At 49.2% G+C, this 21,361-nt stretch overlaps 1 protein-coding gene across 1 annotated transcript in view; it reads left to right on the forward strand.

Annotated features, from left to right (window-relative positions):
• Positions 1-21,033, forward strand: part of LOC138663775 (zinc finger protein 84-like) — a 78,081-nt gene extending 57,048 nt beyond the window's left edge. Inside the window, exon 3 of the mRNA XM_069750111.1 lies at positions 18,894-21,033. Within this exon, the coding sequence (XP_069606212.1) occupies positions 18,894-20,407 (1,514 nt within the window). The 3' untranslated portion in view covers positions 20,408-21,033. The remainder of the gene's footprint in view (positions 1-18,893) is intronic.
• The last annotated feature ends 328 nt before the right edge of the window (positions 21,034-21,361 follow it).

Consider the following 21,361-nt stretch of genomic DNA (forward strand, 5'->3'; position numbering starts at 1 on the left):
AAAATAACGCCTTGGTGCTTGGAGCAGCTTCCTGAGCGTTGTTATTTGCTGTACAGGAGTCTGCGCTCTTGTGTTATCCCTTGGCAATGCCCTGTTAGCGCTGCCCATCTTATGACATCATTTCATGTTGGCCGGTGCGGTTAACGATGGCCATAAATCCCAGACCCACAGTGTCTTTTCATAAAGCCACACTGCGGTGCTGGGATTCGTGGCCTTGAGCAGTAAATATTTTGGCCGCTCACACACGTCCTTACACCTGCTTCAGACTGGGCGGCCTCTGCTGATCCCTTCTCGCATGCCGCGGCCATGAGGCTGCACAGTCTGAAGAAGGCTGAAGGAGATGAGTTAAGACAGGCGAAGATATGCACTGCTCGTGCCCATCAATCACACCCTCGCAGTCAAAATAATTAAGACAACGAGGAGCATTTTATTCAGGCAGGGCGGACGAACAGGCGCAAGTAGCCAACCAATGATGTCAGAAGACGGGAAGCGCTACCAAGGGGGGTGCTGCGTATCATTAGAAAGGAAAGTCACACCTCAGGGACAGTGGAATGGTCTCAAAGAGACACATTTTGTACGTGTTGAGTTCCACGTGGGCAAGGAGAAAACATCAGCCACCTTGTACAAATGCAGCAGTACTGCTGTACAAGGTGGCTGTTATACATAGAAACACCTGGGGGTGGGGGCCAGGCTCCCTTCAATTTCAGTTCATGTGCCTGCGTGGCGTTTGCAGGTCACGCATGCACAGCAGGGGAACAGCTGGCGGTGCTGAACCCCACTAACACATTGGCTGGTGTTTTTCTCTGTGCAGCTAGCATTTCCGGGCAAAAACTAGCGGTGTTTGAGCCCAGGGTCAGCAGGAGGAGGAGGAGAGGAGCAAAGTGTAGGCCGAAGCCTGCACTGGTGGCAGCTTTTGGTCGGTTGTGCCAGCGTGGCTTGTGCTGGACACGATGCCGGCTACACAGCGGGGGAACAGCTGGCGTTGCTGAACCCCACTAACACATTGGCTGGTGTTTTTCTCTGTGCAGCTAGCATTTCCGGGCAAAAACTAGCGTTGTTAGAGCCCAGGGGTCAGCAGGAGGTGGAGAGGAAGCAGAGTGTAGGCCGAAGCCTAGTTGAAACCAATTTCAAAGGTTACCTTTAACCCACCCTCAGGTGTTACAAAGAACAAGAGCCACTCCTTCTGCAGCATTAATGCTGCACAAGTAAAAGGTTGCTCTATTAAATTTGTCTACTTGCACAAGCTGAATGCAACACGTAGACTATTTAGCCCAGTTATACTGTTTAACAGTAGTGGAGGCGTGACTTGTCTTTTTAAAGAAAAGCAGCACAAGGTGTCGAAAACAACACCTTTTTGCATGGGCGCAGCTTCCTGAGCGTTGTTAGTTGCTTGTACAGGAGTCTGCGCTCTTGTGATCCTTTGGCCATGCGCTGTGAGCGCTTCCTGTCTTATGACCTCATTTCATGTTGGCCGTTGCGGTTAGCGATGGACATGAATCCCAGACCCACAGTGTGTTTTTAAAAAATCACACTGCGGTGCTGGGATTCGTGCCCTGGTGCAGTAAATATGTTTGCCGCTCACACATGTCCTTACACCTGCTTCAGACTGGACGGCCTCATCTGATCCCTTATCGCCTGCCGAGGCCATGAGGACACCCAGTCTGAAGAAGGCGGAAGGAGATGAGTGAACACAGGCAAACATATGCACTGCACATGCCCATCAATCACACCCTCGCTGTCCAAAAAAATAAGACACCGAGGGCCGTTGTTTCGAGCAGGGGAGATGCACAGGCGCAGCCAGCTAACCAATGATGTCAAAAGACGGGCAGCGCTAACAAGGGTGGTGCTGCGTGTCATTACAAAGGAAAGTCACACCTCAGGGACATTGTAATGGTCTCTAATGAGACACATTTTGTACGTGTTGAGTTCCACGTGGGCAAGGAGAAAAAGTCAGCCACCTCGTACAAATGCAGCAGTACTGCTGTACAAGGTGGCTGTTATACATAGAAACACCTGTGGGTGGGGGGCAGGCTCCCTTCAATTTCAGTTCATGTGCCTGCGTGGCGTTTGCAGGTCACGTTGCAAGCTACACAGCAGGGGAACAGCTGGCGTTGCTGAACCCCACTGACACATTGACTGGTGTTTTTCTCTGTGCAGATTGCATGTCCGGGCAAAAACTAGCGGTGTTAGAGCCCAGGGTCAGCAGGAGGAGGAGGAGAGGAGCAAAGTGTAGGCCGAAGCCTGCACTGGTGGCAGCTTTTGGTCGGTTGTGCCAGCGTGGCTTGTGCTGGACACGATGCCGGCTACACAGCGGGGGAACAGCTGGCGGTGCTGAACCCCACTAACACATTGGCTGGTGTTTTTCTCTGTGCAGCTAGCATTTCCGGGCAAAAACTAGCGTTGTTTGAGCCCAGGGTCAGCAGGAGGAGTAGAGGAGCAGAGTGTAGGCCGAAGCCTAGTTGAACCAATTTCAAAGGTTACCTTTAACCCCCCCCCTCAGGTGTTGCAAGGTACAAGAGCCACACCTTGAACAGCATTAATGATGCACAAGTCAAAGGTTGCTCTATTTAATTTTGCTCCTTGCACACGCTGAATTAAACACGTACACTATTTAGCCCATTATACTGTCAAACAGTTGTGGAGGCGTGACTTGTCTTTTTAACGAGACGCAGCACAGGTGTCAAAATTTGCACCTAGGTACTGGGCGCAGATTCCTGAGCGTTGTTATTTGCTGTACAGGAGTCTGCGCTATTGTGTTATCCCTTGGCAATACCCTGTTAGTGCAGGCCGTCTCATGACCTCATTTCATGTTGGCCGGTGCGGTTAACGATGGCCATAAATCCCAGACCCATAGTGGCTTTTCCTAAAGTCACACTGCGGTGCTGGGATTCGTGGCCTTGTGCAGTAAATATGTTCGCCGCTCACACATGTCCTTACACCTGCTTCAGACTGGGCGGCCTCAGCTGATCCCTTATCGCATGCCGCGGCCATGAGGCCGCACAGTCAGAAGAAGGCGGAAGGAGGGGAGTGAAAACAGGGGAACATATGCACTGCTCGTGCCCATCAATCACACCCTCGCAGTCAAAATATATGAGACAACGGGGGGCGTTGTGTCGGACAGGGGGGACGCACAGGCACAGCCAGCCAACCAATGATGTCAGGAGACGGGCAGCGCTAACAATGGGGGTGCTGCGTGTCATTAAAAAGGAAAGTCACACCTCAGGGACATTGTAATGGTCTGTAATGAGACACATTTTGTACTTGTTGAGTTCCACGTGTGCAAGGAGAAAAAGTCAGCCACCTTGTACAAATGCAGCAGTACTGCTGTACAAGGTGGCTGTTATACATAGAAACACCTGTGGGTGGGGGGCAGGCTCCCTTCAATTTCAGTTCATGTGCCTGCGTGGCGTTTGCAGGTCACGTTGCAAGCTACACAGCAGGGGAACAGCTGGCGTTGCTGAACCCCACTGACACATTGACTGGTGTTTTTCTCTGTGCACATTGCATGTCCGGGCAAAAACTAGCGGTGTTAGAGCCCAGGGTCAGCAGGAGGAGGAGGAGAGGAGCAAAGTGTAGGCCGCAGCCTGCACTGGTGGCAGCTTTTGTTCTGTTGTGCCAGCGTGGCTTGTGCTGGACACGTTGCCGACTACACAGCAGGGGAACAGCTGGCGGTGCTGAACCCCACTAACACATTGGCTGGTGTTTTTCTCTGTGCAGCTAGCATTTCCGGGCAGAAACTGGCGTTGTTTGAGCCCAGGGTCAGCAGGAGGAGTAGAGGAGCAGAGTGTAGGCCGAAGCCTAGTTGAACCAATTTCAAAGGTTACCTTTAACCCCCCCCTCAGGTGTTGCAAGGTACAAGAGCCACACCTTGAACAGCATTAATGATGCACAAGTCAAAGGTTGCTCTATTTAATTTTGCTCCTTGCACACGCTGAATTAAACACGTACACTATTTAGCCCATTATACTGTCAAACAGTTGTGGAGGCGTGACTTGTCTTTTTAACGAGACGCAGCACAGGTGTCAAAATTTGCACCTAGGTACTGGGCGCAGATTCCTGAGCGTTGTTATTTGCTGTACAGGAGTCTGCGCTCTTGTGTTATCCCTTGGCAATACCCTGTTAGTGCAGGCCGTCTCATGACCTCATTTCATGTTGGCCGGTGCGGTTAACGATGGCCATAAATCCCAGACCCACAGTGGCTTTTCCTAAAGTCACACTGCGGTGCTGGGATTCGTGGCCTTGTGCAGTAAATATGATCGCCGCTCACACATGTCCTTACACCTGCTTCAGACTGGGCGGCCTCAGCTGATCCCTTATCGCATGCCGCGGCCATGAGGCCGCACAGTCAGAAGAAGGCGGAAGGAGGGGAGTGAAAACAGGGGAACATATGCACTGCTCGTGCCCATCAATCACACCCTCGCAGTCAAAATATATGAGACAACGGGGGGCGTTGTGTCGGGCAGGGGGGACGCACAGGCACAGCCAGCCAACCAATGATGTCAGGAGACGGGCAGCGCTAACAATGGGGGTGCTGCGTGTCATTACAAAGGAAAGTCACACCTCAGGGACATTGTAATGGTCTCTAATGAGACACATTTTGTACGTGTTGAGTTCCACGTGGGCAAGGAGAAAAAGTCAGCCACCTCGTACAAATGCAGCAGTACTGCTGTACAAGGTGGCTGATATACATAGAAACACCTGTGGGTGGGGGGCAGGCTCCCTTCAATTTCAGTTCATGTGCCTGCGTGGCGTTTGCAGGTCACGTTGCAAGCTACACAGCAGGGGAACAGCTGGCGTTGCTGAACCCCACTAACACATTGGCTGGTGTTTTTCTCTGTGCAGCTAGCATGTCCGGGCAGAAACTGGCGTTGTTTGAGCCCAGGGTCAGCAGGAGGAGGAGAGGAGCAAAGTGTAGGCCGAAGCCTGCACTGGTGGCAGCTTTTGGTCGGTTGTGCCAGCGTGGCTTGTGCTGGACACGTTGCCGACTACACAGCAGGGGAACAGCTGGCGGTGCTGAACCCCACTAACACATTGGCTGGTGTTTTTCTCTGTGCAGCTAGCATTTCCGGGCAAAAACTAGCGGTGTTTGAGCCCAGGGTCAGCAGGAGGAGTAGAGGAGCAGAGTGTAGGCCGAAGCCTAGTTGAACCAATTTCAAAGGTTACCTTTAACCCCCCCCTCAGGTGTTGCAAGGTACAAGAGCCACACCTTGTGCAGCATTAATGCTGCACAAGTAAAAGGTTGCTCTATTTGTTTTGCTCCTTGCACACGCTGACTAAAACACGTACACTATTTAGCCCATTATACTGTCAAACAGTTGTGGAGGCGTGACTTGTCTTTTTAACGAGACGGAGCACAGGTGTCAAAATTTGCACCTAGGTACTGGGCGCAGATTCCTGAGCGTTCTTATTTGCTGTACAGGAGTCTGCGCTATTGTGATCCCTTGGCCATGCGCTGTGAGCGCTTCCTGTCTTCTGACCTCATTTCATGTCGGCCGTTGCGGTTAGCGATGGACATGAATCCCAGACCCACAGTGTGTTTTTAAAAAATCACACTGCGGTGCTGGGATTCGTGCCCTGGTGCACTAAATATGTTTGCCGCTCACACATGTCCTTACACCTGCTTCAGACTGGGCGGCCTCATCTGATCCCTTATCGCCTGCCGCGGCCATGAGGACACCCAGTCTGAAGAAGGCGGAAGGAGATGAGTGAACACAGGCAAACATATGCACTGCACATGCCCATCAATCACACCCTCGCTGTCCAAAAAAATAAGACACCGAGGGCCGTTGTTTCGAGCAGGGGAGATGCACAGGCGCAGCCAGCTAACCAATGATGTCAAAAGACGGGCAGCGCTAACAAGGGTGGTGCTGCGTGTCATTACAAAGGAAAGTCACACCTCAGGGACATTGTAATGGTCTCTAATGAGACACATTTTGTACGTGTTGAGTTCCACGTGGGCAAGGAGAAACAGTCAGCCACCTCGTACAAATGCAGCAGTACTGCTGTACAAGGTGGCTGATATACATAGAAACACCTGTGGGTGGGGGGCAGGCTCCCTTCAATTTCAGTTCATGTGCCTGCGTGGCGTTTGCAGGTCACGTTGCAAGCTACACAGCAGGGGAACAGCTGGCGTTGCTGAACCCCACTGACACATTGACTGGTGTTTTTCTCTGTGCAGATTGCATGTCCGGGCAAAAACTAGCGGTGTTAGAGCCCAGGGTCAGCAGGAGGAGGAGGAGAGGAGCAAAGTGTAGGCCGAAGCCTGCACTGGTGGCAGCTTTTGGTCGGTTGTGCCAGCGTGGCTTGTGCTGGACACGATGCCGGCTACACAGCGGGGGAACAGCAGGCGGTGCTGAACCCCACTAACACATTGGCTGGTGTTTTTCTCTGTGCAGCTAGCATGTCCGGGCAGAAACTGGCGTTGTTTGAGCCCAGGGTCAGCAGGAGGAGGAGAGGAGCAAAGTGTAGGCCGAAGCCTGCACTGGTGGCAGCTTTTGGTCGGTTGTGCCAGCGTGGCTTGTGCTGGACACGTTGCCGACTACACAGCAGGGGAACAGCTGGCGGTGCTGAACCCCACTAACACATTGGCTGGTGTTTTTCTCTGTGCAGCTAGCATTTCCGGGCAAAAACTAGCGGTGTTTGAGCCCAGGGTCAGCAGGAGGAGTAGAGAAGCAGAGTGTAGGCCGAAGCCTAGTTGAACCAATTTCAAAGGTTACCTTTAACCCCCCCCTCAGGTGTTGCAAGGTACAAGAGCCACACCTTGTGCAGCATTAATGCTGCACAAGTAAAAGGTTGCTCTATTTGTTTTGCTCCTTGCACACGCTGACTAAAACACGTACACTATTTAGCCCATTATACTGTCAAACAGTTGTGGAGGCGTGACTTGTCTTTTTAACGAGACGCAGCACAGGTGTAAAAATTTGCACCTAGGTACTGGGCGCAGATTCCTGAGCGTTGTTATTTGCTGTACAGGAGTCTGCGCTATTGTGATCCCTTGGCCATGCGCTGTGAGCGCTTCCTGTCTTCTGACCTCATTTCATGTCGGCCGTTGCGGTTAGCGATGGACATGAATCCCAGACCCACAGTGTGTTTTCAAAAAATCACACTGCGTGGCTGGGATTCGTGGCCTTGTGCAGTAAATAGGTTGGCCGCTTACACATGTCCTTACACCTGCTCCAGACTGGGCGGCCTCAGCTGATCCCTTATCGCCTACCACGGCCAGGAGGCCGCACAGTCTGAAGAAGGCGGAAGGAGATGAGTTAAGACAGGCGAACATATGCACTGCTCGTGCCCATAAACCACACCCTCGCTGACAAAATAAATATGACAACGAGGGGCGTTGTTTCTAGCAGGGCGGATGCACAGGCGCAGCCAGCTAACCATGATGACAAAAGACGGGAAACGCTACCAAGGGGGGTGCTGCGTATCATTACAAAGGAAAGTCACACCTCAGGGACAGTGGAATGGTCTCAATGAGACACATTTTGTACGTGTTGAGTTCCACGTGGGCAAGGAGAAAAAGTCAGCCACCTTGTACAAATGCAGCAGTACTGCTGTACTAGGTGGCTGTTATACATAGAAACACCTGGGGGGGTGGGGCCAGGTTCCCTTTTAATTTCAGTTCCTGTGCCTGCATGGCGTTTGCAGGTCACGTTGCCGGCTACACAGCAGGGGAACAGCTGGCGTTGCTGAACCCCACTAACACATTGGCTGGTGTTTTTCTCTGTGCAGCTAGCACTTCCGGGCAAAAACTAGCGGTGTTTGAGCCCAGGGTCAGCAGGAGGAGGAGAGGAGCAGAGTGTAGGCCGAAGCCTGCACTGGTGGCAGCTTTTGTTCTGTTGTGCCAGCGTGGCTTGTGCTGGACACGTTGCCGACTACACAGCAGGGGAACAGCTGGCGGTGCTGAACCCCACTGACACATCACCTAGTGTTTTTTTCTGTGTAGACAACACTTCCAGGTGGCAACTGACAGTGTTGAAACCCAGGGAATCAAAGAGGAGCAGAGTGTAGGCCGAAGCCTGCAGTGGAGCAAGTTGAAAGGGAACCTTTAACCCCCCCCCCCAGGCATTTGTTGCTGAAAGAGCCATCTTGTACAGCAGTAATACTGCACATGGAAAATGGTGGCTCCGAAAATTATGCTCCTTGCAAACGCTGAAGTACACACTCATATAATGTGTCCCCTCACACCGTCAAACCATCCCGGAAGTGGGACTTTCCTTTGTAATGTGACACAGCACAGCCGTCATTCCAACCCCCTTGGTGCCGGGCACCACCTCCTCAACGTTGTTTGGTTCTGTCACGGAGCCCGCACTGTAATGTTATCCCTTGGCCATGCACAGTTAGCGGTGCCCGTCTTCTGACATCATGTAGGTGTCAGGCTGGCAGTGCCTGTGCGTCCAAGCTGCCCGAGATCCAACCTTGCAGTGTCATCTAATGTAGTCCCACTGCGGGCCAGGGATCCATGGGCATGCGCAGTGCATATCATCGCCTCTCACTCACCTCCTTCCTGCTTCTTCAGACTGTGCGGCGTCACGGCCGTGGCATGCTATTAGGGATCAGCTGACGCCGCCTAGTCTGAAGAAGCGTGAAGAAGGGGAGTGAGAGGCTAGTATATGCACTGCGCATGGCCATGGATACCAGGCCCACTGTGGGATCACATTAGACGACACTGCGAGGTGTGATTTCGGGCAGCGTGGACGCACAGGCGCAGCCAGGACGACAACAAATGATGTCAGAGGACGGGCAGCGCAAACTGTGCATGGCCAAGGGATAACATAACAGCGCAGGGTCCATGACGGAATCAAACAACGCTAAGGAGGCAGCGCACGGTGCCAAGGGGGTAGCAATGACGGCTGTGCTGTGTCACATTACAAAGGAAAGTCCCACCTCCGGGACGGTTGGACGGTGTGAGGGGACACATTACATGAGTGTGTAGTTCAGCGTTTGCAAGGAGCATAATTTCAAGAGCGACCTTTCCCTTGTGCAGTATTAGTGCTGCACATGGTGGCTCTTTCAGTAACAAACGCCTAGGGGGGGGGGGGGGACAGGTCCCCTTACATTTTAGTTGTGCCAGCGTGGCGGTCGCATGACACGTTGCCGGATACACAGCTGGGGATCAGCTGACGTTACTGAACCCCAATAACAGAGGAGCGACTGTTGACTGTGCACACAGCACTTCCAGGCACCAACTGGCGGTGTTAGAGCCCAGGGACAGCAGGAGGAGCAGATTGGAGGTATTGCCGCACACACAGCTGGGGATCAGCTGACGTTACTGAACCCCAATAACAGAGGAGCGACTGTTGACTGTGCACACAGCACTTCCAGGCACCAACTGGCGGTGTTAGAGCCCAGGGACAGCAGGAGGAGCAGAGGAACAGAGTGTAGGCCGAAGCCTGATTGGAGCAAGTTGAAAGGAAACCTTTAACCCCCCCCCCCAAGACGTTTGTAGCTGAAAGAGCCATGTTGTGCAGCACTAAGGATGCAAAAGGAAAAGGTTGCTCTTTTAATTATGCTCCTTGCAAACACCGAAGTAAACACTAAAAATGTGTCCCTTTATACCGTTAAACCGTTCCGGAGGTGCGAATTTCCTTCGTAATGGGACACAGCACAGCTGTCATTCCTATCCCCTTGATGCCGTGCGCTGCCTCCTCAGCGTTGTTTTAAGCTGCCACGGAGCCTGCGCTGTTCTGTTAGCCCTTGGCCATGCCCAATTAGCGCTGCCTGTCTTCTGACATAATTTGGTGTCAGGCTGTCAGTGCCTGTGCGTCCACGCTGCTCCAGATCCCACCTCGCAGTCTCATCTAACGTAATCCCACTGCGGGCCTTGGAACCATGGGCATGCACAGTGCATAACCTCGACTCTCACTCCCCTCCTTCCCTCTTCTTCAGACTGTGCGGTGTCACGGCCGTGGCATGCTAGGGATCAGCTGACGGCGCACAGTCTAAAGAAGGCGGAGGGAAATGAGCGAGAGCCCGAGGGGAAGATATGCACTGCGCATGCCCATGGATCCCAGGCCCGCAGTGTGACTCAATCAGAAGACACTGCGAGGCGGGATCTCGGGCAGCGCGGCCGCACAGGCGCAGCCAGCCTGACACCAAATTATGTCAGAAGACAGGCAGCGCAAATAGGGCATGCCCAAGGGATAACAGAACAGCGCAGGCTCCGTGACAGCTTAAAACAACGCTGAGGAGGCAGCGCATGGCACCAAGGGGGTAGGAATGACGGCTGTGCTGCGTCACATTACGAAGGAAAGTCCCAGCTCCGGGACGGTATAACGGTATCAGTGAACACATTTTATAAGTGTTAAGTTCTGCGTGTGCAAAGAGCTAAAAAAAAAGAGCTACCTTTTCCTTGTGCAGCATTACTGCTGCACAAGATGGCTCTTTCAGTAACAAACGACGGGGGGGGGGGGGACAGGTTCCCTTACATTTAGGTTGTTGTGCCAGCGTGGCGGTCGCAGGACACATTGCCGGCTACACAGCTGGGGATCAGCTGACGTTACTGAAACCCAATAACACTGGGTCGTATGTTTTTACTGTGCAGCCTGCACTTCTGAGCCGCAACTGGCGGTGTTGGAGCCCAGGAATAGCAGTTCAGGTGGTAGAAAGATGAACACAGCAGGAGACCTGGATGACACCCAATTACTTAATCAGGCAGAGGAGTGGCAAATTCCTGCGAGATCCAGGCCTGGTTCATTTTCAGGAAAGTAAGCCGGTCAACGTTATCGGAGGATAGTCGCATGCGACGGTCTGTTAGTACACCACCTGCGGCACTAAAGACACGTTCCGATAAGACACTAGCCGCAGGGCAAGCCAGCACCTCCAATGCATACTGGCTTAGCTCTGGCCATGTATCCAGCTTAGAGACCCAAAACTTGAACGGGGAAGAGCCGTCTGGGAGTACAGTAAGAGGGCAAGCCATGTAGTCTGTCACCATCTGACGGAACCGTTGCCTCCTGCTGACTGGAGCCGCCGGTGATGGTGTAGACATTTGGGGCGGGCACACAAAAGTGTGCCAGAGTTGTGCCATACTGGGCTTGCCTTGGGCAGAGGCACTGCTTCTGCTCCCTCTTTGGGCAGAGCCTCCCCCACTGCCTCGACGCACTGAGCTGCTTTGTAAAGCACTAGCAGCACTCCTCTCAGTTGGACAGGAGAAGATGATGGAATTCACCAGTGTGTCGTGGTACTCCCGCAATTTACGCTCCCGGGTCAACGCAGGGATGAGGTTTTGGACGTTGTCCCGGTAGCGAGGATCGAGGAGGGTGAACACCCAATAATCAGGCATGTTGAGAATGTGGTCGATGCGGCGGTCGTTTCTCAGGCACTGCAGCATGAAATCCACCATGTGCTGCAGAGTGCCAACCGGCCCAGAAACGCTGTCCCCTGCTTGAGACATGATCTCTGCCCGCTCGTCATCACCCCACCCTCGCTGTACACACTGACCACTGGACAATTGTGTCGCTCCCTCCTCTGGACGGAGCTCTTCCTCCTCCATTGACTCCTCCTCATCCTCCTCACAAATTGGCCCCTGCGTACCCCTTTGTGAGGAACCACGTGGCGCTGACTCTCCAGAAGCTGATGGAAAAGGTGACTCCTCATCCTCCACCTCTTCCACCACATCATCCCTTAACCCTTGCAAAGTTTGCTGAAGCAGGCAGATAAGGGGGACAGTCATGCTGACTAGTGCATCATCTGCACTTGCCATCCGCGTGGAATAATCAAAAGGACGCAAAACCTGGCAGACGTCCTTCATAGTGGCCCACTCTGTGGTTGTGAAGTCTGATCGGCGCTGACTGCGACTTCTTTGCGCCTGATGCAGCTGGTACTCCATAACTGCTTGCTGCTGCTCACACAACCGCTCCAACATATGTAACGTGGAATTCCACCGGGTAGGTAGGTCACATATGATGCGGTGTTCCGGAAGGCGGAATCGGCGCTGCAGAGCAGCAATGCGGGATCTGGCCAAGCTGGAACGCCGCAAGTGAGCACACTCTAGGCGGACCTTGTGCAGCAGGGCATCAAGATCCGGATAGTCCCTCAGAAAACTCTGCACAACCAAATTGAGCACATGTGCCAGACATGGGATGTGAGTGAGGTTGCCAAGGGCCAAAGCTGCCACCAGATTTCGGCCATTGTCACACACTACCATGCCTGGCTGGAGATTCGCTGGCAGTAACCACACATCGCTCTCCTGCTTTATGGCATTCCAGAGCTCCTGCGCTGTGTGGCTTCGATGCCCCAATGAAACTAGTTTCAAGACGGCCTGCTGACGTTTGGCCACGGCTGTGCTCATGTCGGTCATAGGTAAACGTTCACGGGTCCATGTGGGGGTGGACTGTGACGGATCCTGCAGAGAGGAATCAGAGGAACTGGTGTAAGAGGAGGAGTCGATGCGTACAGACTGGATTCCTGCAATCCTTGGAGTGGGCAGGACACGTCCTGCGCCACTCGCACGATCTGTACCTGGCTCAACAACATTAACCCAATGGGCAGTGAGGGAAACATATCGCCCCTGTCCATGCTGACTGGTCCACGCATCGGTGGTGAGGTGGACCTTGCTACTGACGGCGTTCAGTAGCGCATGTTTTATGTTTGCCTCAACATGCCTGTGCAGGGCAGGGACAGCCTGCCTGCTGAAGTAAAAGCGGCTGGGCACCTTGTACTGTGGGACTGCCAATGCCATCAAGTCACGGAAGCTGTCAGTCTCCACCAGCCTGAACGAGAGCATTTCCAGGGACAACAGTTTGGCAATGCCTGCATTCAGAGCCTGTGCTCGGGGGTGGTTGGCCGAGAATGCCCGCCTTTTCTCCCATGCCTGTACTACCGATGGCTGTAGAGTAGACTGGGAGTGTGAGGATGACTGGGAAGGTGGTGCTGTGGGTGGAATTACACAAGGTCTCTGGGAGGAAGCCAAACCAGCTGTGCGTGAGCTGGAGGAAGAGGCAACACGAGCTGAAGAGGTGGTAGCTGCCGCTGTTGGTTGGCCTACATCTTCAGTGTGTTTCTGTAACTCCACCGCGTGCCTGGTCCGCACATGTTTCCACATATTTGTGGTATTGAGGTTGCTGACATTTTTCCCTCTTTTTACTTTATGATGACACAGCTTGCATTTGACAAAACAAATGTCATCTGCAACTGTGTCAAAAAAGGACCAGGCACTGCAAGTCTTGGGAGCGCCCTTTTTGGCTTTGGAAAGAGACAGGCTCCTAACGGGTGCCAAAGTGGAGGCTACAGGCTCCGCAGTCTTCCCCCTCCCTCTCCCTCTTTGGCCCGTAAGAGGAAGCTCTTCCTCTGAGCTGCTCCCACCACCTTCCTGTTCCTCACGCCACGATGGGTCAAGGACCTCATCATCTCCACTACCCTCTGCCACCAACTGCTCCTCCTGGGTAGTCTCAGCAGCACAGTACGCACGAGAAAGCGGCACCTGAGTTTCATCATCAGATGCGTACTGCGCTGTGGTCACCGGAGGCACTGGCCCACCTGCCTCTTCAGAGTCAGAGAGATAAAGCTTTTGGGCATCACTGCACACTGCCTCTTCTTCCATTTCTCCAATGCTGCTTGGCTGGCCCCCTGTTTCCAAGCCAAGAGATTCAGAGAACAGAAGTAGAGACGGCTCCTGTCCTGGGCTCTCTGACTGCCTGGCCAATTTGGCAGGTGGTGAAGAGACAGATGGCTGCTCTCCAGTGCTCTGTGCCTGAGAGGATGTGGCACTAACTGAAGTCGATGCCGAGGCGTTAGCTGCCATCCACCCGACAACGGCTTCAATTTGGTCTTCACGCAGCAGCGGTGCACGGCGCTCTCCGACAAAGCTGCGCATGAAGGACTGTTCCCTGCTGAAACTGAGTGACGACGAGTCACCGGCGCCCGCAGCAGGCACAGAATCACCACGTCCTCTCCCTGCTCCTCTCCCTGCTCCGCGCCCACGCCCACGTGCCTTACTCCCTGCCCTCTTCATCTTGGTTGACAGATAAAGATAAGCAGAAAAGTACTAAGGCCTTAGTGTGCTTATTCCTGTAATGCTCCTCCTAACAGGTGTAAGAAACACTAATGTTGTAAATTGTGGACTAAACTTTATTATTTTTCAAATGTGGCCTACACAAGTGTAAGTTGTGTTTGGTGAACTTAACCTTTTTTTTGGTGCAGATCGGGCTACAGAGCTAGTTTAAATCACACGGAGACCGTGCAGACAGCCGTAAACGGCGCTGCAAGGCCAAGAAACCCTCCTCTAGGTTATCCTATATAGTGTTTTTCCACTATTTAGCTGGATACAAGTGGAAAGACACTAATAGGAATTTTTTTTTTCAAATTTTAAACTGGCTGCACTATTTGAAAAAAAGGAAATTGTTTTTCAAGGTATGAGGCAGTAACGCACCCTGAGCTGAATCCAACCGGCTATGGCTGCACACAGACTACAGGGCGAGCTGGGCTCACACGGAGACCGTGCAGACAGCCGTAAACGGCGCTGCAAGGCCAAAAAACCCTCCTCTAGGTTATCCTATATAGTGTTTTTCCACTATTTAGCTGGATACGAGTGGAAAGACACTAATAGGAATTTTTTTTTTCAAATTTTAAACAGGCTGCACTATTTGAAAAAAAGGAAAATTTTTCTCAAGGTATGAGCCAGTAACGAACCCTGAGCTGAATCCAACCGGCTATGGCTGCACACAGACTACAGGGCGAGCTGGGCTCACACGGAGACCGTGCAGACAGCCGTAAACGGCGCTGCAAGGCCAAAAAACCCTCCTCTAGGTTATCCTATATAGTGTTTTTCCACTATTTAGCTGGATACGAGTGGAAAGACACTAATAGGAATTTTTTTTTTCAAATTTTAAACAGGCTGCACTATTTGAAAAAAAGGAAAATTTTTCTCAAGGTATGAGCCAGTAACGAACCCTGAGCTGAATCCAACCGGCTATGGCTGCACACAGACTACAGGGCGAGCTGGGCTCACACGGAGACCGTGCAGACAGCCGTAAACGGCGCTGCAAGGCCAAAAAACCCTCCTCTAGGTTATCCTATATAGTGTTTTTCCACTATTTAGCTGGATACGAGTGGAAAGACACTAATAGGAATTTTTTTTTTCAAATTTTAAACAGGCTGCACTATTTGAAAAAAAGGAAAATTTTTCTCAAGGTATGAGCCAGTAACGAACCCTGAGCTGAATCCAACCGGCTATGGCTGCACACAGACTACAGGGCGAGCTGGGCTCACACGGAGACCGTGCAGACAGCCGTAAACGGCGCTGCAAGGCCCAAAAACCCCCCTCTAGGTTATCCTATGTAGTGTTTTTCCACAATAGAGCTGGAGACTGGTGGAAAAACACTAATAGGAAATTTGAGAAAAAATGTGCAGCAGGCTGCACTAAGAGCAAAAAAGAACAACTGTGTGAGGCAGTGTGAACCCCCCCTGAGCTGAATACAACCGGGTATATGGCTGCACACAGACTACAGAGTGAGCTGCACACACACACACACACAGAGACCTTGCAGAACGCTGTTAAAACAGCGCTGCAAGGCAAGAGCAAGGTGAACAGTGAAGAACACACAGCGTTTTGCTAAATTAGCCTTTGGAAAGGAAAATAAAGCAATTAGCTAGCTCAACTGGCCCTCAGTTAGAACACAGCGTCCTGTCCCTAACTGAAATCACAGCAGAGTGAGCGCAAAATGGCGGCAGCGCTTTTTTATAGTGCAGAGTGACATCATTTCAGCAGCCAATCCAAGCCTTGCCAGTACTTACATGCCCACCATGCTAAACAGGATGTGCCCACACTTTCATTCATTCCTCATTGGCTGCTGCGTTCAATTTGAATTCTGGGAACTTCCGATTCCGGTATCCGATACGCGGGAAGTATCGGAATTCGGTATCGGAATTCCGATACCGCAAATATCGGCCGATACCCGATACTTGCGGTATCGGAATGCTCAACACTAGTCATGGCTCATGTCCGAGAACAAGATTTCTTAATCATCCCTTATCTGGACAATTTCTAGGTGGTAGGAAATTTGGCCCACCAATGTAATAGACACCTAGAGGAAATAATGGTCACCTTAAGATGTCTGGGCTGGTTGTTGAATACTGAAAGAAATAGAGAAATCCAGATTAGTGCACTGAAAAACTCAGCAGTTTCTCTCGGGATTATGCTGGACTCGGTTTCACGGGTATCATCTCCCACTATCTAAAATAGAGAAAATCCAGTGCCTGGTGAAAAAAGCTATTAGTCCCCTCCATGTCTCTTAGGGATGCAATGTCTCTCCTGGGTACTTTGACATCATGCTTCCCATTGGTTTTATGGGCTCAATTCTATTCAAGTGTGCTGCAGTGCAATGTGGTACGTAACAAGTTTTTCCTTTTTAGAGGGCACTTAGAGGGAAAAGTGACAGTACAGTCAAACATGTCCAGGAGGTTCCCTGGACTGATAATATCACTCAGATAGTCACCACGGATGCAAGTCCCCCAGGTTGTGAAGCTCATCTGATCGGGAGGTGGTCTATGGAATCTGGACTGAGAGTGAGAAATGCTTCTCTTCCAATGTTAAAGAGTTACTAGCTATAGAACGGGCTGTAAGCAGGTTCCTTTTATCCCTACATGGCCAGAGTGTCAAGATTCTCTTCGACAATCGAGTATCTGTGGCCTACATAAACCACCAGGGGGAACTCGGTCAAAAACATTGATGAGAATGACAGATTGACTATTTCAGAAAGAGAAGCATCTCCTTTACCTGACGGCACTACATATGAGGGGGAAGGAAAATACCAAGGTGGATTTTCTAAGCCTCAATCCTCTGAGACAAGGGGAATGGGTTCAGGATCAAGATTTTTTTTGCAAAGATAGTTTTTTATGTGGGGCCTCCTGGTGATAGATCTGTTTGCCATAAAACTAAACCTGAAGGTGAGGGAGTTCTGTTCCCTGAGCCCCAGGGAAGATCCCTTAGCTGTAGATGCTTCCCTGATTCTCTGGGATTACAGCCTGGCGTGTACGCCTTCTCTCCAGTTTCACTGATTCTCCTGGTTGTAAGAAAAATCAGGGAAGACAGGGTGAGTATTTTCTTGATTTGCCCCTTCTGACCTAAGAGACCTTGGTTCTCATGTCTGAGAATGATGTCCATGTCAGATCCGTGGGTTTTACCGGAAATCCCGAACCTCCTTGTCCAAAGGCCGATGTTCCATCCGCAACTAACCGGCCTCCAACTGATGGAGTGGAACTTGAAAGGACACTGTTAGAAAAGAAAGGTTTTTCTGCCAATGTCATATGTACTTTGTTTCAGAGTAGGAAACCAGACACGACTCGGATATACACAAGAACTTGGAAAAAGTTTTTATCCTTCTAAAATTCTAGAGTGGAGAAGGTGGCACCAAAAGGAAAGATCTGGACGTTTTTACAGAGGGGCCTTGAATTAGGGTTCTCCACCAGCACCCTAAAGGTGCAGGTGTCAGCTCTCGGAGCCCTGTATAGTTGTGACTTGGCAGGTAACTATTTGGTATCACGATTCATTAATGCATCTTTAAGATCTAGATCCATTTCAAAAGTAAATTTGGCACCATTGGATTTAATTTTGGTCATGACTGCGTTAACTGATACACCGTTTGAACCCATAAAGTCAGCAACCCTTAGGGTTCTTTTTTTCAAATCAGCCCTGCTAATAGCATTAACTTCAGCCCTGGAGAGTTAGTGATATTCAGGACCTTTTCTTAAGCCCCACCATTTACCCAGATTCTAGATGATAGAGTGATTTTTAAACCAGATCCGGCCTACGTTCCTAAGGTGACGAGTCGGTTCCATAGACTACAGGAAGTCGTTCTTCCCTCCTTTTGTCTCAGTCCGAAGAACCAGAGGGAGGAGAGATTGCATACTTTAGATGTTAGGGGATGTGTAGTCAGGTAACTTTAAGCTACTAAGGAATGTAGAAAGGATAGGTCTTTTTTTGTCCTTCCAGGGCTCTAGAATGGGGTGTAGAGCCTCAAAACCTACTTCTGCTAGATGGATTAGGGAAGCCATTTCAGTAGCCTACTCATCAAGTGGCAAAAGTGCTGGAAGGCTTAAAGGCTGATTCCTCTCAGGCTGTGGCAACCTCCTGGGCAGAAAAAGCAGATGTCTCTATAGAAAAGATTTGTAAGGCTGCTACCTTGTCCTCTACGTCTACATTCTATAGACAGTATAGAATAGATATGGGTGCTTCTGCCGATCTCGCCTTTTTTAGAAGAGTGCTACAGGCTGTGTTCCCTCCCTAGATTATTTTTTGATCTCTGTAATCCTTTCATGCTGCTGTCATGAGTGATCGAATAAAGTCTTAGTTATTTAACGGTTATGGGATTTTTCAGAACTCATGACAGCACCCTTTTATTCCTTCTCGTCTCGTGTGGGTGTGCACTGCTTTTTTACAAAAATTCTTAAGATTCCACACTTATGGGTGTTATGTGGTGTCGGTTATGTTCTTGTTGCAACAGCTATTGGAGGTCCTCTCACGCTCTGTAATCCAACTGATGCTGGAGAGGTGCCGCCCTTTTTAGTCTGTAGGTTTCGGGTTCTCGGTAGGCAGATCCCCTCTCTCGTGGTGCAGTGATGGGTTCCCATTAGCAGTAAGTAACTAAGACTTTTCCATTGACAGATGACGGACCTGAGTGGGGCCTTTTTTTCTGGATGAGAAGTTTTTATTGGAATCATTTTAGCCTACATAACATTGTTGTTGGTTTATTATTCCACTATTTGACACTATGCTCTACTGGTTCATGCTCTGAGGTCTTCTATTAGATTGTGAACTGTTTTTCTTTTACTAGATCATTGAATTTTGCCAAATAACTTGCTATTTCTATGGACATTTTATCTAGAAATATTTTAAATTATTATTATTAAGGCTATTCTATTTAAAAATAATAATTTAGTTTTATTTTTGGCAGATGACGGTGACAGGAGATCAGAGGAACAACTGACATCTTCAGTATCTAAATCAGATGATCTTGATATCATACAGAATATCATTGAAGTGAATGTCATTACTCCAGATATACCATCAACCCTTCACAGCAAAAAACTTTCATCTGATCCATTGAAACAGGTCCTATCTTCTAATTCATCACACACGATTATGGACAATAAAAGTAACAAAAAGGACATTAAAAATCAGCATGCTCCAACAGAAAAAAAGCAACTTGCATGTTCAAAATATGAAAAAAGTTATTCCCCCCCAAAATATTTTGTTACACAACAAAATATTCAAACAGAAGATAAAATATTTTCTTGTTCTAAGTGTGGGAAATATTTTAACCAAAAAGCAGATCTTTTTAGGCATGAGTGCATTCACAAAGAGGAGAAGCCGTATTCATGTTCACAATGTGGGAAATGTTTTGCATATAAATCATATCTTCTAAGACATCAAAGAACTCACACAGAAGAGAAGCTATATTCATGTTCAGAATGTGGGAGACATTTTAATCAGAAATCACATCTTCTTAGACATCAAAGAAGTCACACAGGGGAGAAGCCATATTCATGTTCTGAATGCGGGAAATGTTTTGCAGATAAAGCAAATCTTTTTACGCATCAAAGATCTCATGCAGGAGTGAAGCCATATTCATGTTTAGAATGTGGGAAATGTTTTACAGGACCATCAGGTCTTGCTAGACACCGGGGAATTCACACAGCTGAGAAGCCATATTCATGTTCAGAATGTGGGAAATGTTTTTCACAGAAATCAAGTATTGTTGAACATCAAAAAACTCACACAAGCGAGAAGCCATATTCATGTTCAGAATGTGGAAAGTATTTTGGAAAGAAATCGTATCTGTATAAACACCAGAGCATTCACAGAGGGAAGAAACGGCAGAAGACTATTTCATGTTCAGAATGTGGAAAATGTTTCGTAGATAAAGCACATCTAGTTACACATCAGAGAACTCACACAGGGGAAAAGCCATATTTATGTTTAGAGTGTGGAAAATGTTTTGCAGAGAAAGCAAGTCTTCTTAAACACCAAATAATTCACACAGGAGAAAAGCCATATTCATGTTCAGAATGTGGGAAATATTTTGCAAGGAAATCAAATTTTGTTAATCACCAGAAATTTCACCTAGAGGAGAAGCCTTTTTCATGTTTAGAATGTGGGAAGTATTTTGCCATTAAATCACATTTTGATAGACATCAGAGAACTCACACAGGGGAGAAGTTATTTTCATGTTCAGAATGTGGGAAATGTTTTGCAGATAAATCGTATCTTGTTACACATCAGAGAATTCACAAAGGGGTGAAGCCACATTCATGTTCGGAATGTGGAAAATATTTTAACCAGAAATCGCATCTTGTTATACATCACAGAGCTCACACAGGGGAGAAGCCTTTTTCATGTTCAGAATGTGAGAAATGTTTTGCAGATAAATCAAATCTCATGAGACACCAGAGAATTCACACAGGGTAGAGATTTTTCTTTTGTGCAGAATGTGGGAAATTTTATGTAGATAAATCAAGTTGTGTTAAAAGGAATCTGCCAGTAGGATCAAACCTCCTACATTGTCTATATGGGTATGCAGGTTATAGAAAATTGAATAAAATGATACCTTGATATCTGCTATCCAATGTCTTGTTGCAGATAAACCCAGATTTTACTTATACACAAATGAGCTGTTAAGATCTATGGTCCAGACACAGATGTTCCTTAGAATCTGGCTCCAGAACTTATTTAAAAAAAGGAGAGTTGCCACTATGAGACTTGTAACTGACACTTTTCATTCATGATTACACACAACTCTGCAGTGAGATCAGAATTAGCATAGTACAGGAGAGCTGAAACACTACAGCATAAGCTTTGTCTTAATACAAACATTTTCAGAGGCACTGGTCCTCTCATAGTGTTGGCATTGCTGCAGCAGAGTTGTGCTTATGTGATTACACAGTGCAGCAGAGTTAAACCTTGTCTCATTACAAACAAAACAATCAGATTCTATGTCCCCTTCTGAAAGAACTGTAATGTCTTGATGTACTGCCATTCCTGCTGCAAATGTTTGTAATGTAGGAGGAATGTGGAGACCACAAGGAAAACGACCAAACGGAAAAAACTATAAGCAATAAAACAACTCTTTATTAAATACAAATATTAAAATGTACAGGTACACAAAAGAACAGGGATGGTGAAAATGGCACAGGCCACAGGACGAATGCTACCATGTGAAAAAGACGTGCAGGCCACACATAATCTCTCTAAATATAAAAGATGGAAGTATGGGGGATGGACACCATTTACAGCAGAATGGCTATGGTAGGTGTATTAGTGTGACATAAAATCGTACACCCCCTGGACACCTCATACAAAGACATATATCCCTCATATATAACAAGCAGCCGTGTGCATAAGTGTGTGGGATTCTACCAAAGT

This window comes from Ranitomeya imitator, chromosome 2 (genome assembly GCF_032444005.1).
Source record: "Ranitomeya imitator isolate aRanImi1 chromosome 2, aRanImi1.pri, whole genome shotgun sequence".
Classification (NCBI taxonomy): domain Eukaryota; kingdom Metazoa; phylum Chordata; class Amphibia; order Anura; family Dendrobatidae; genus Ranitomeya; species Ranitomeya imitator.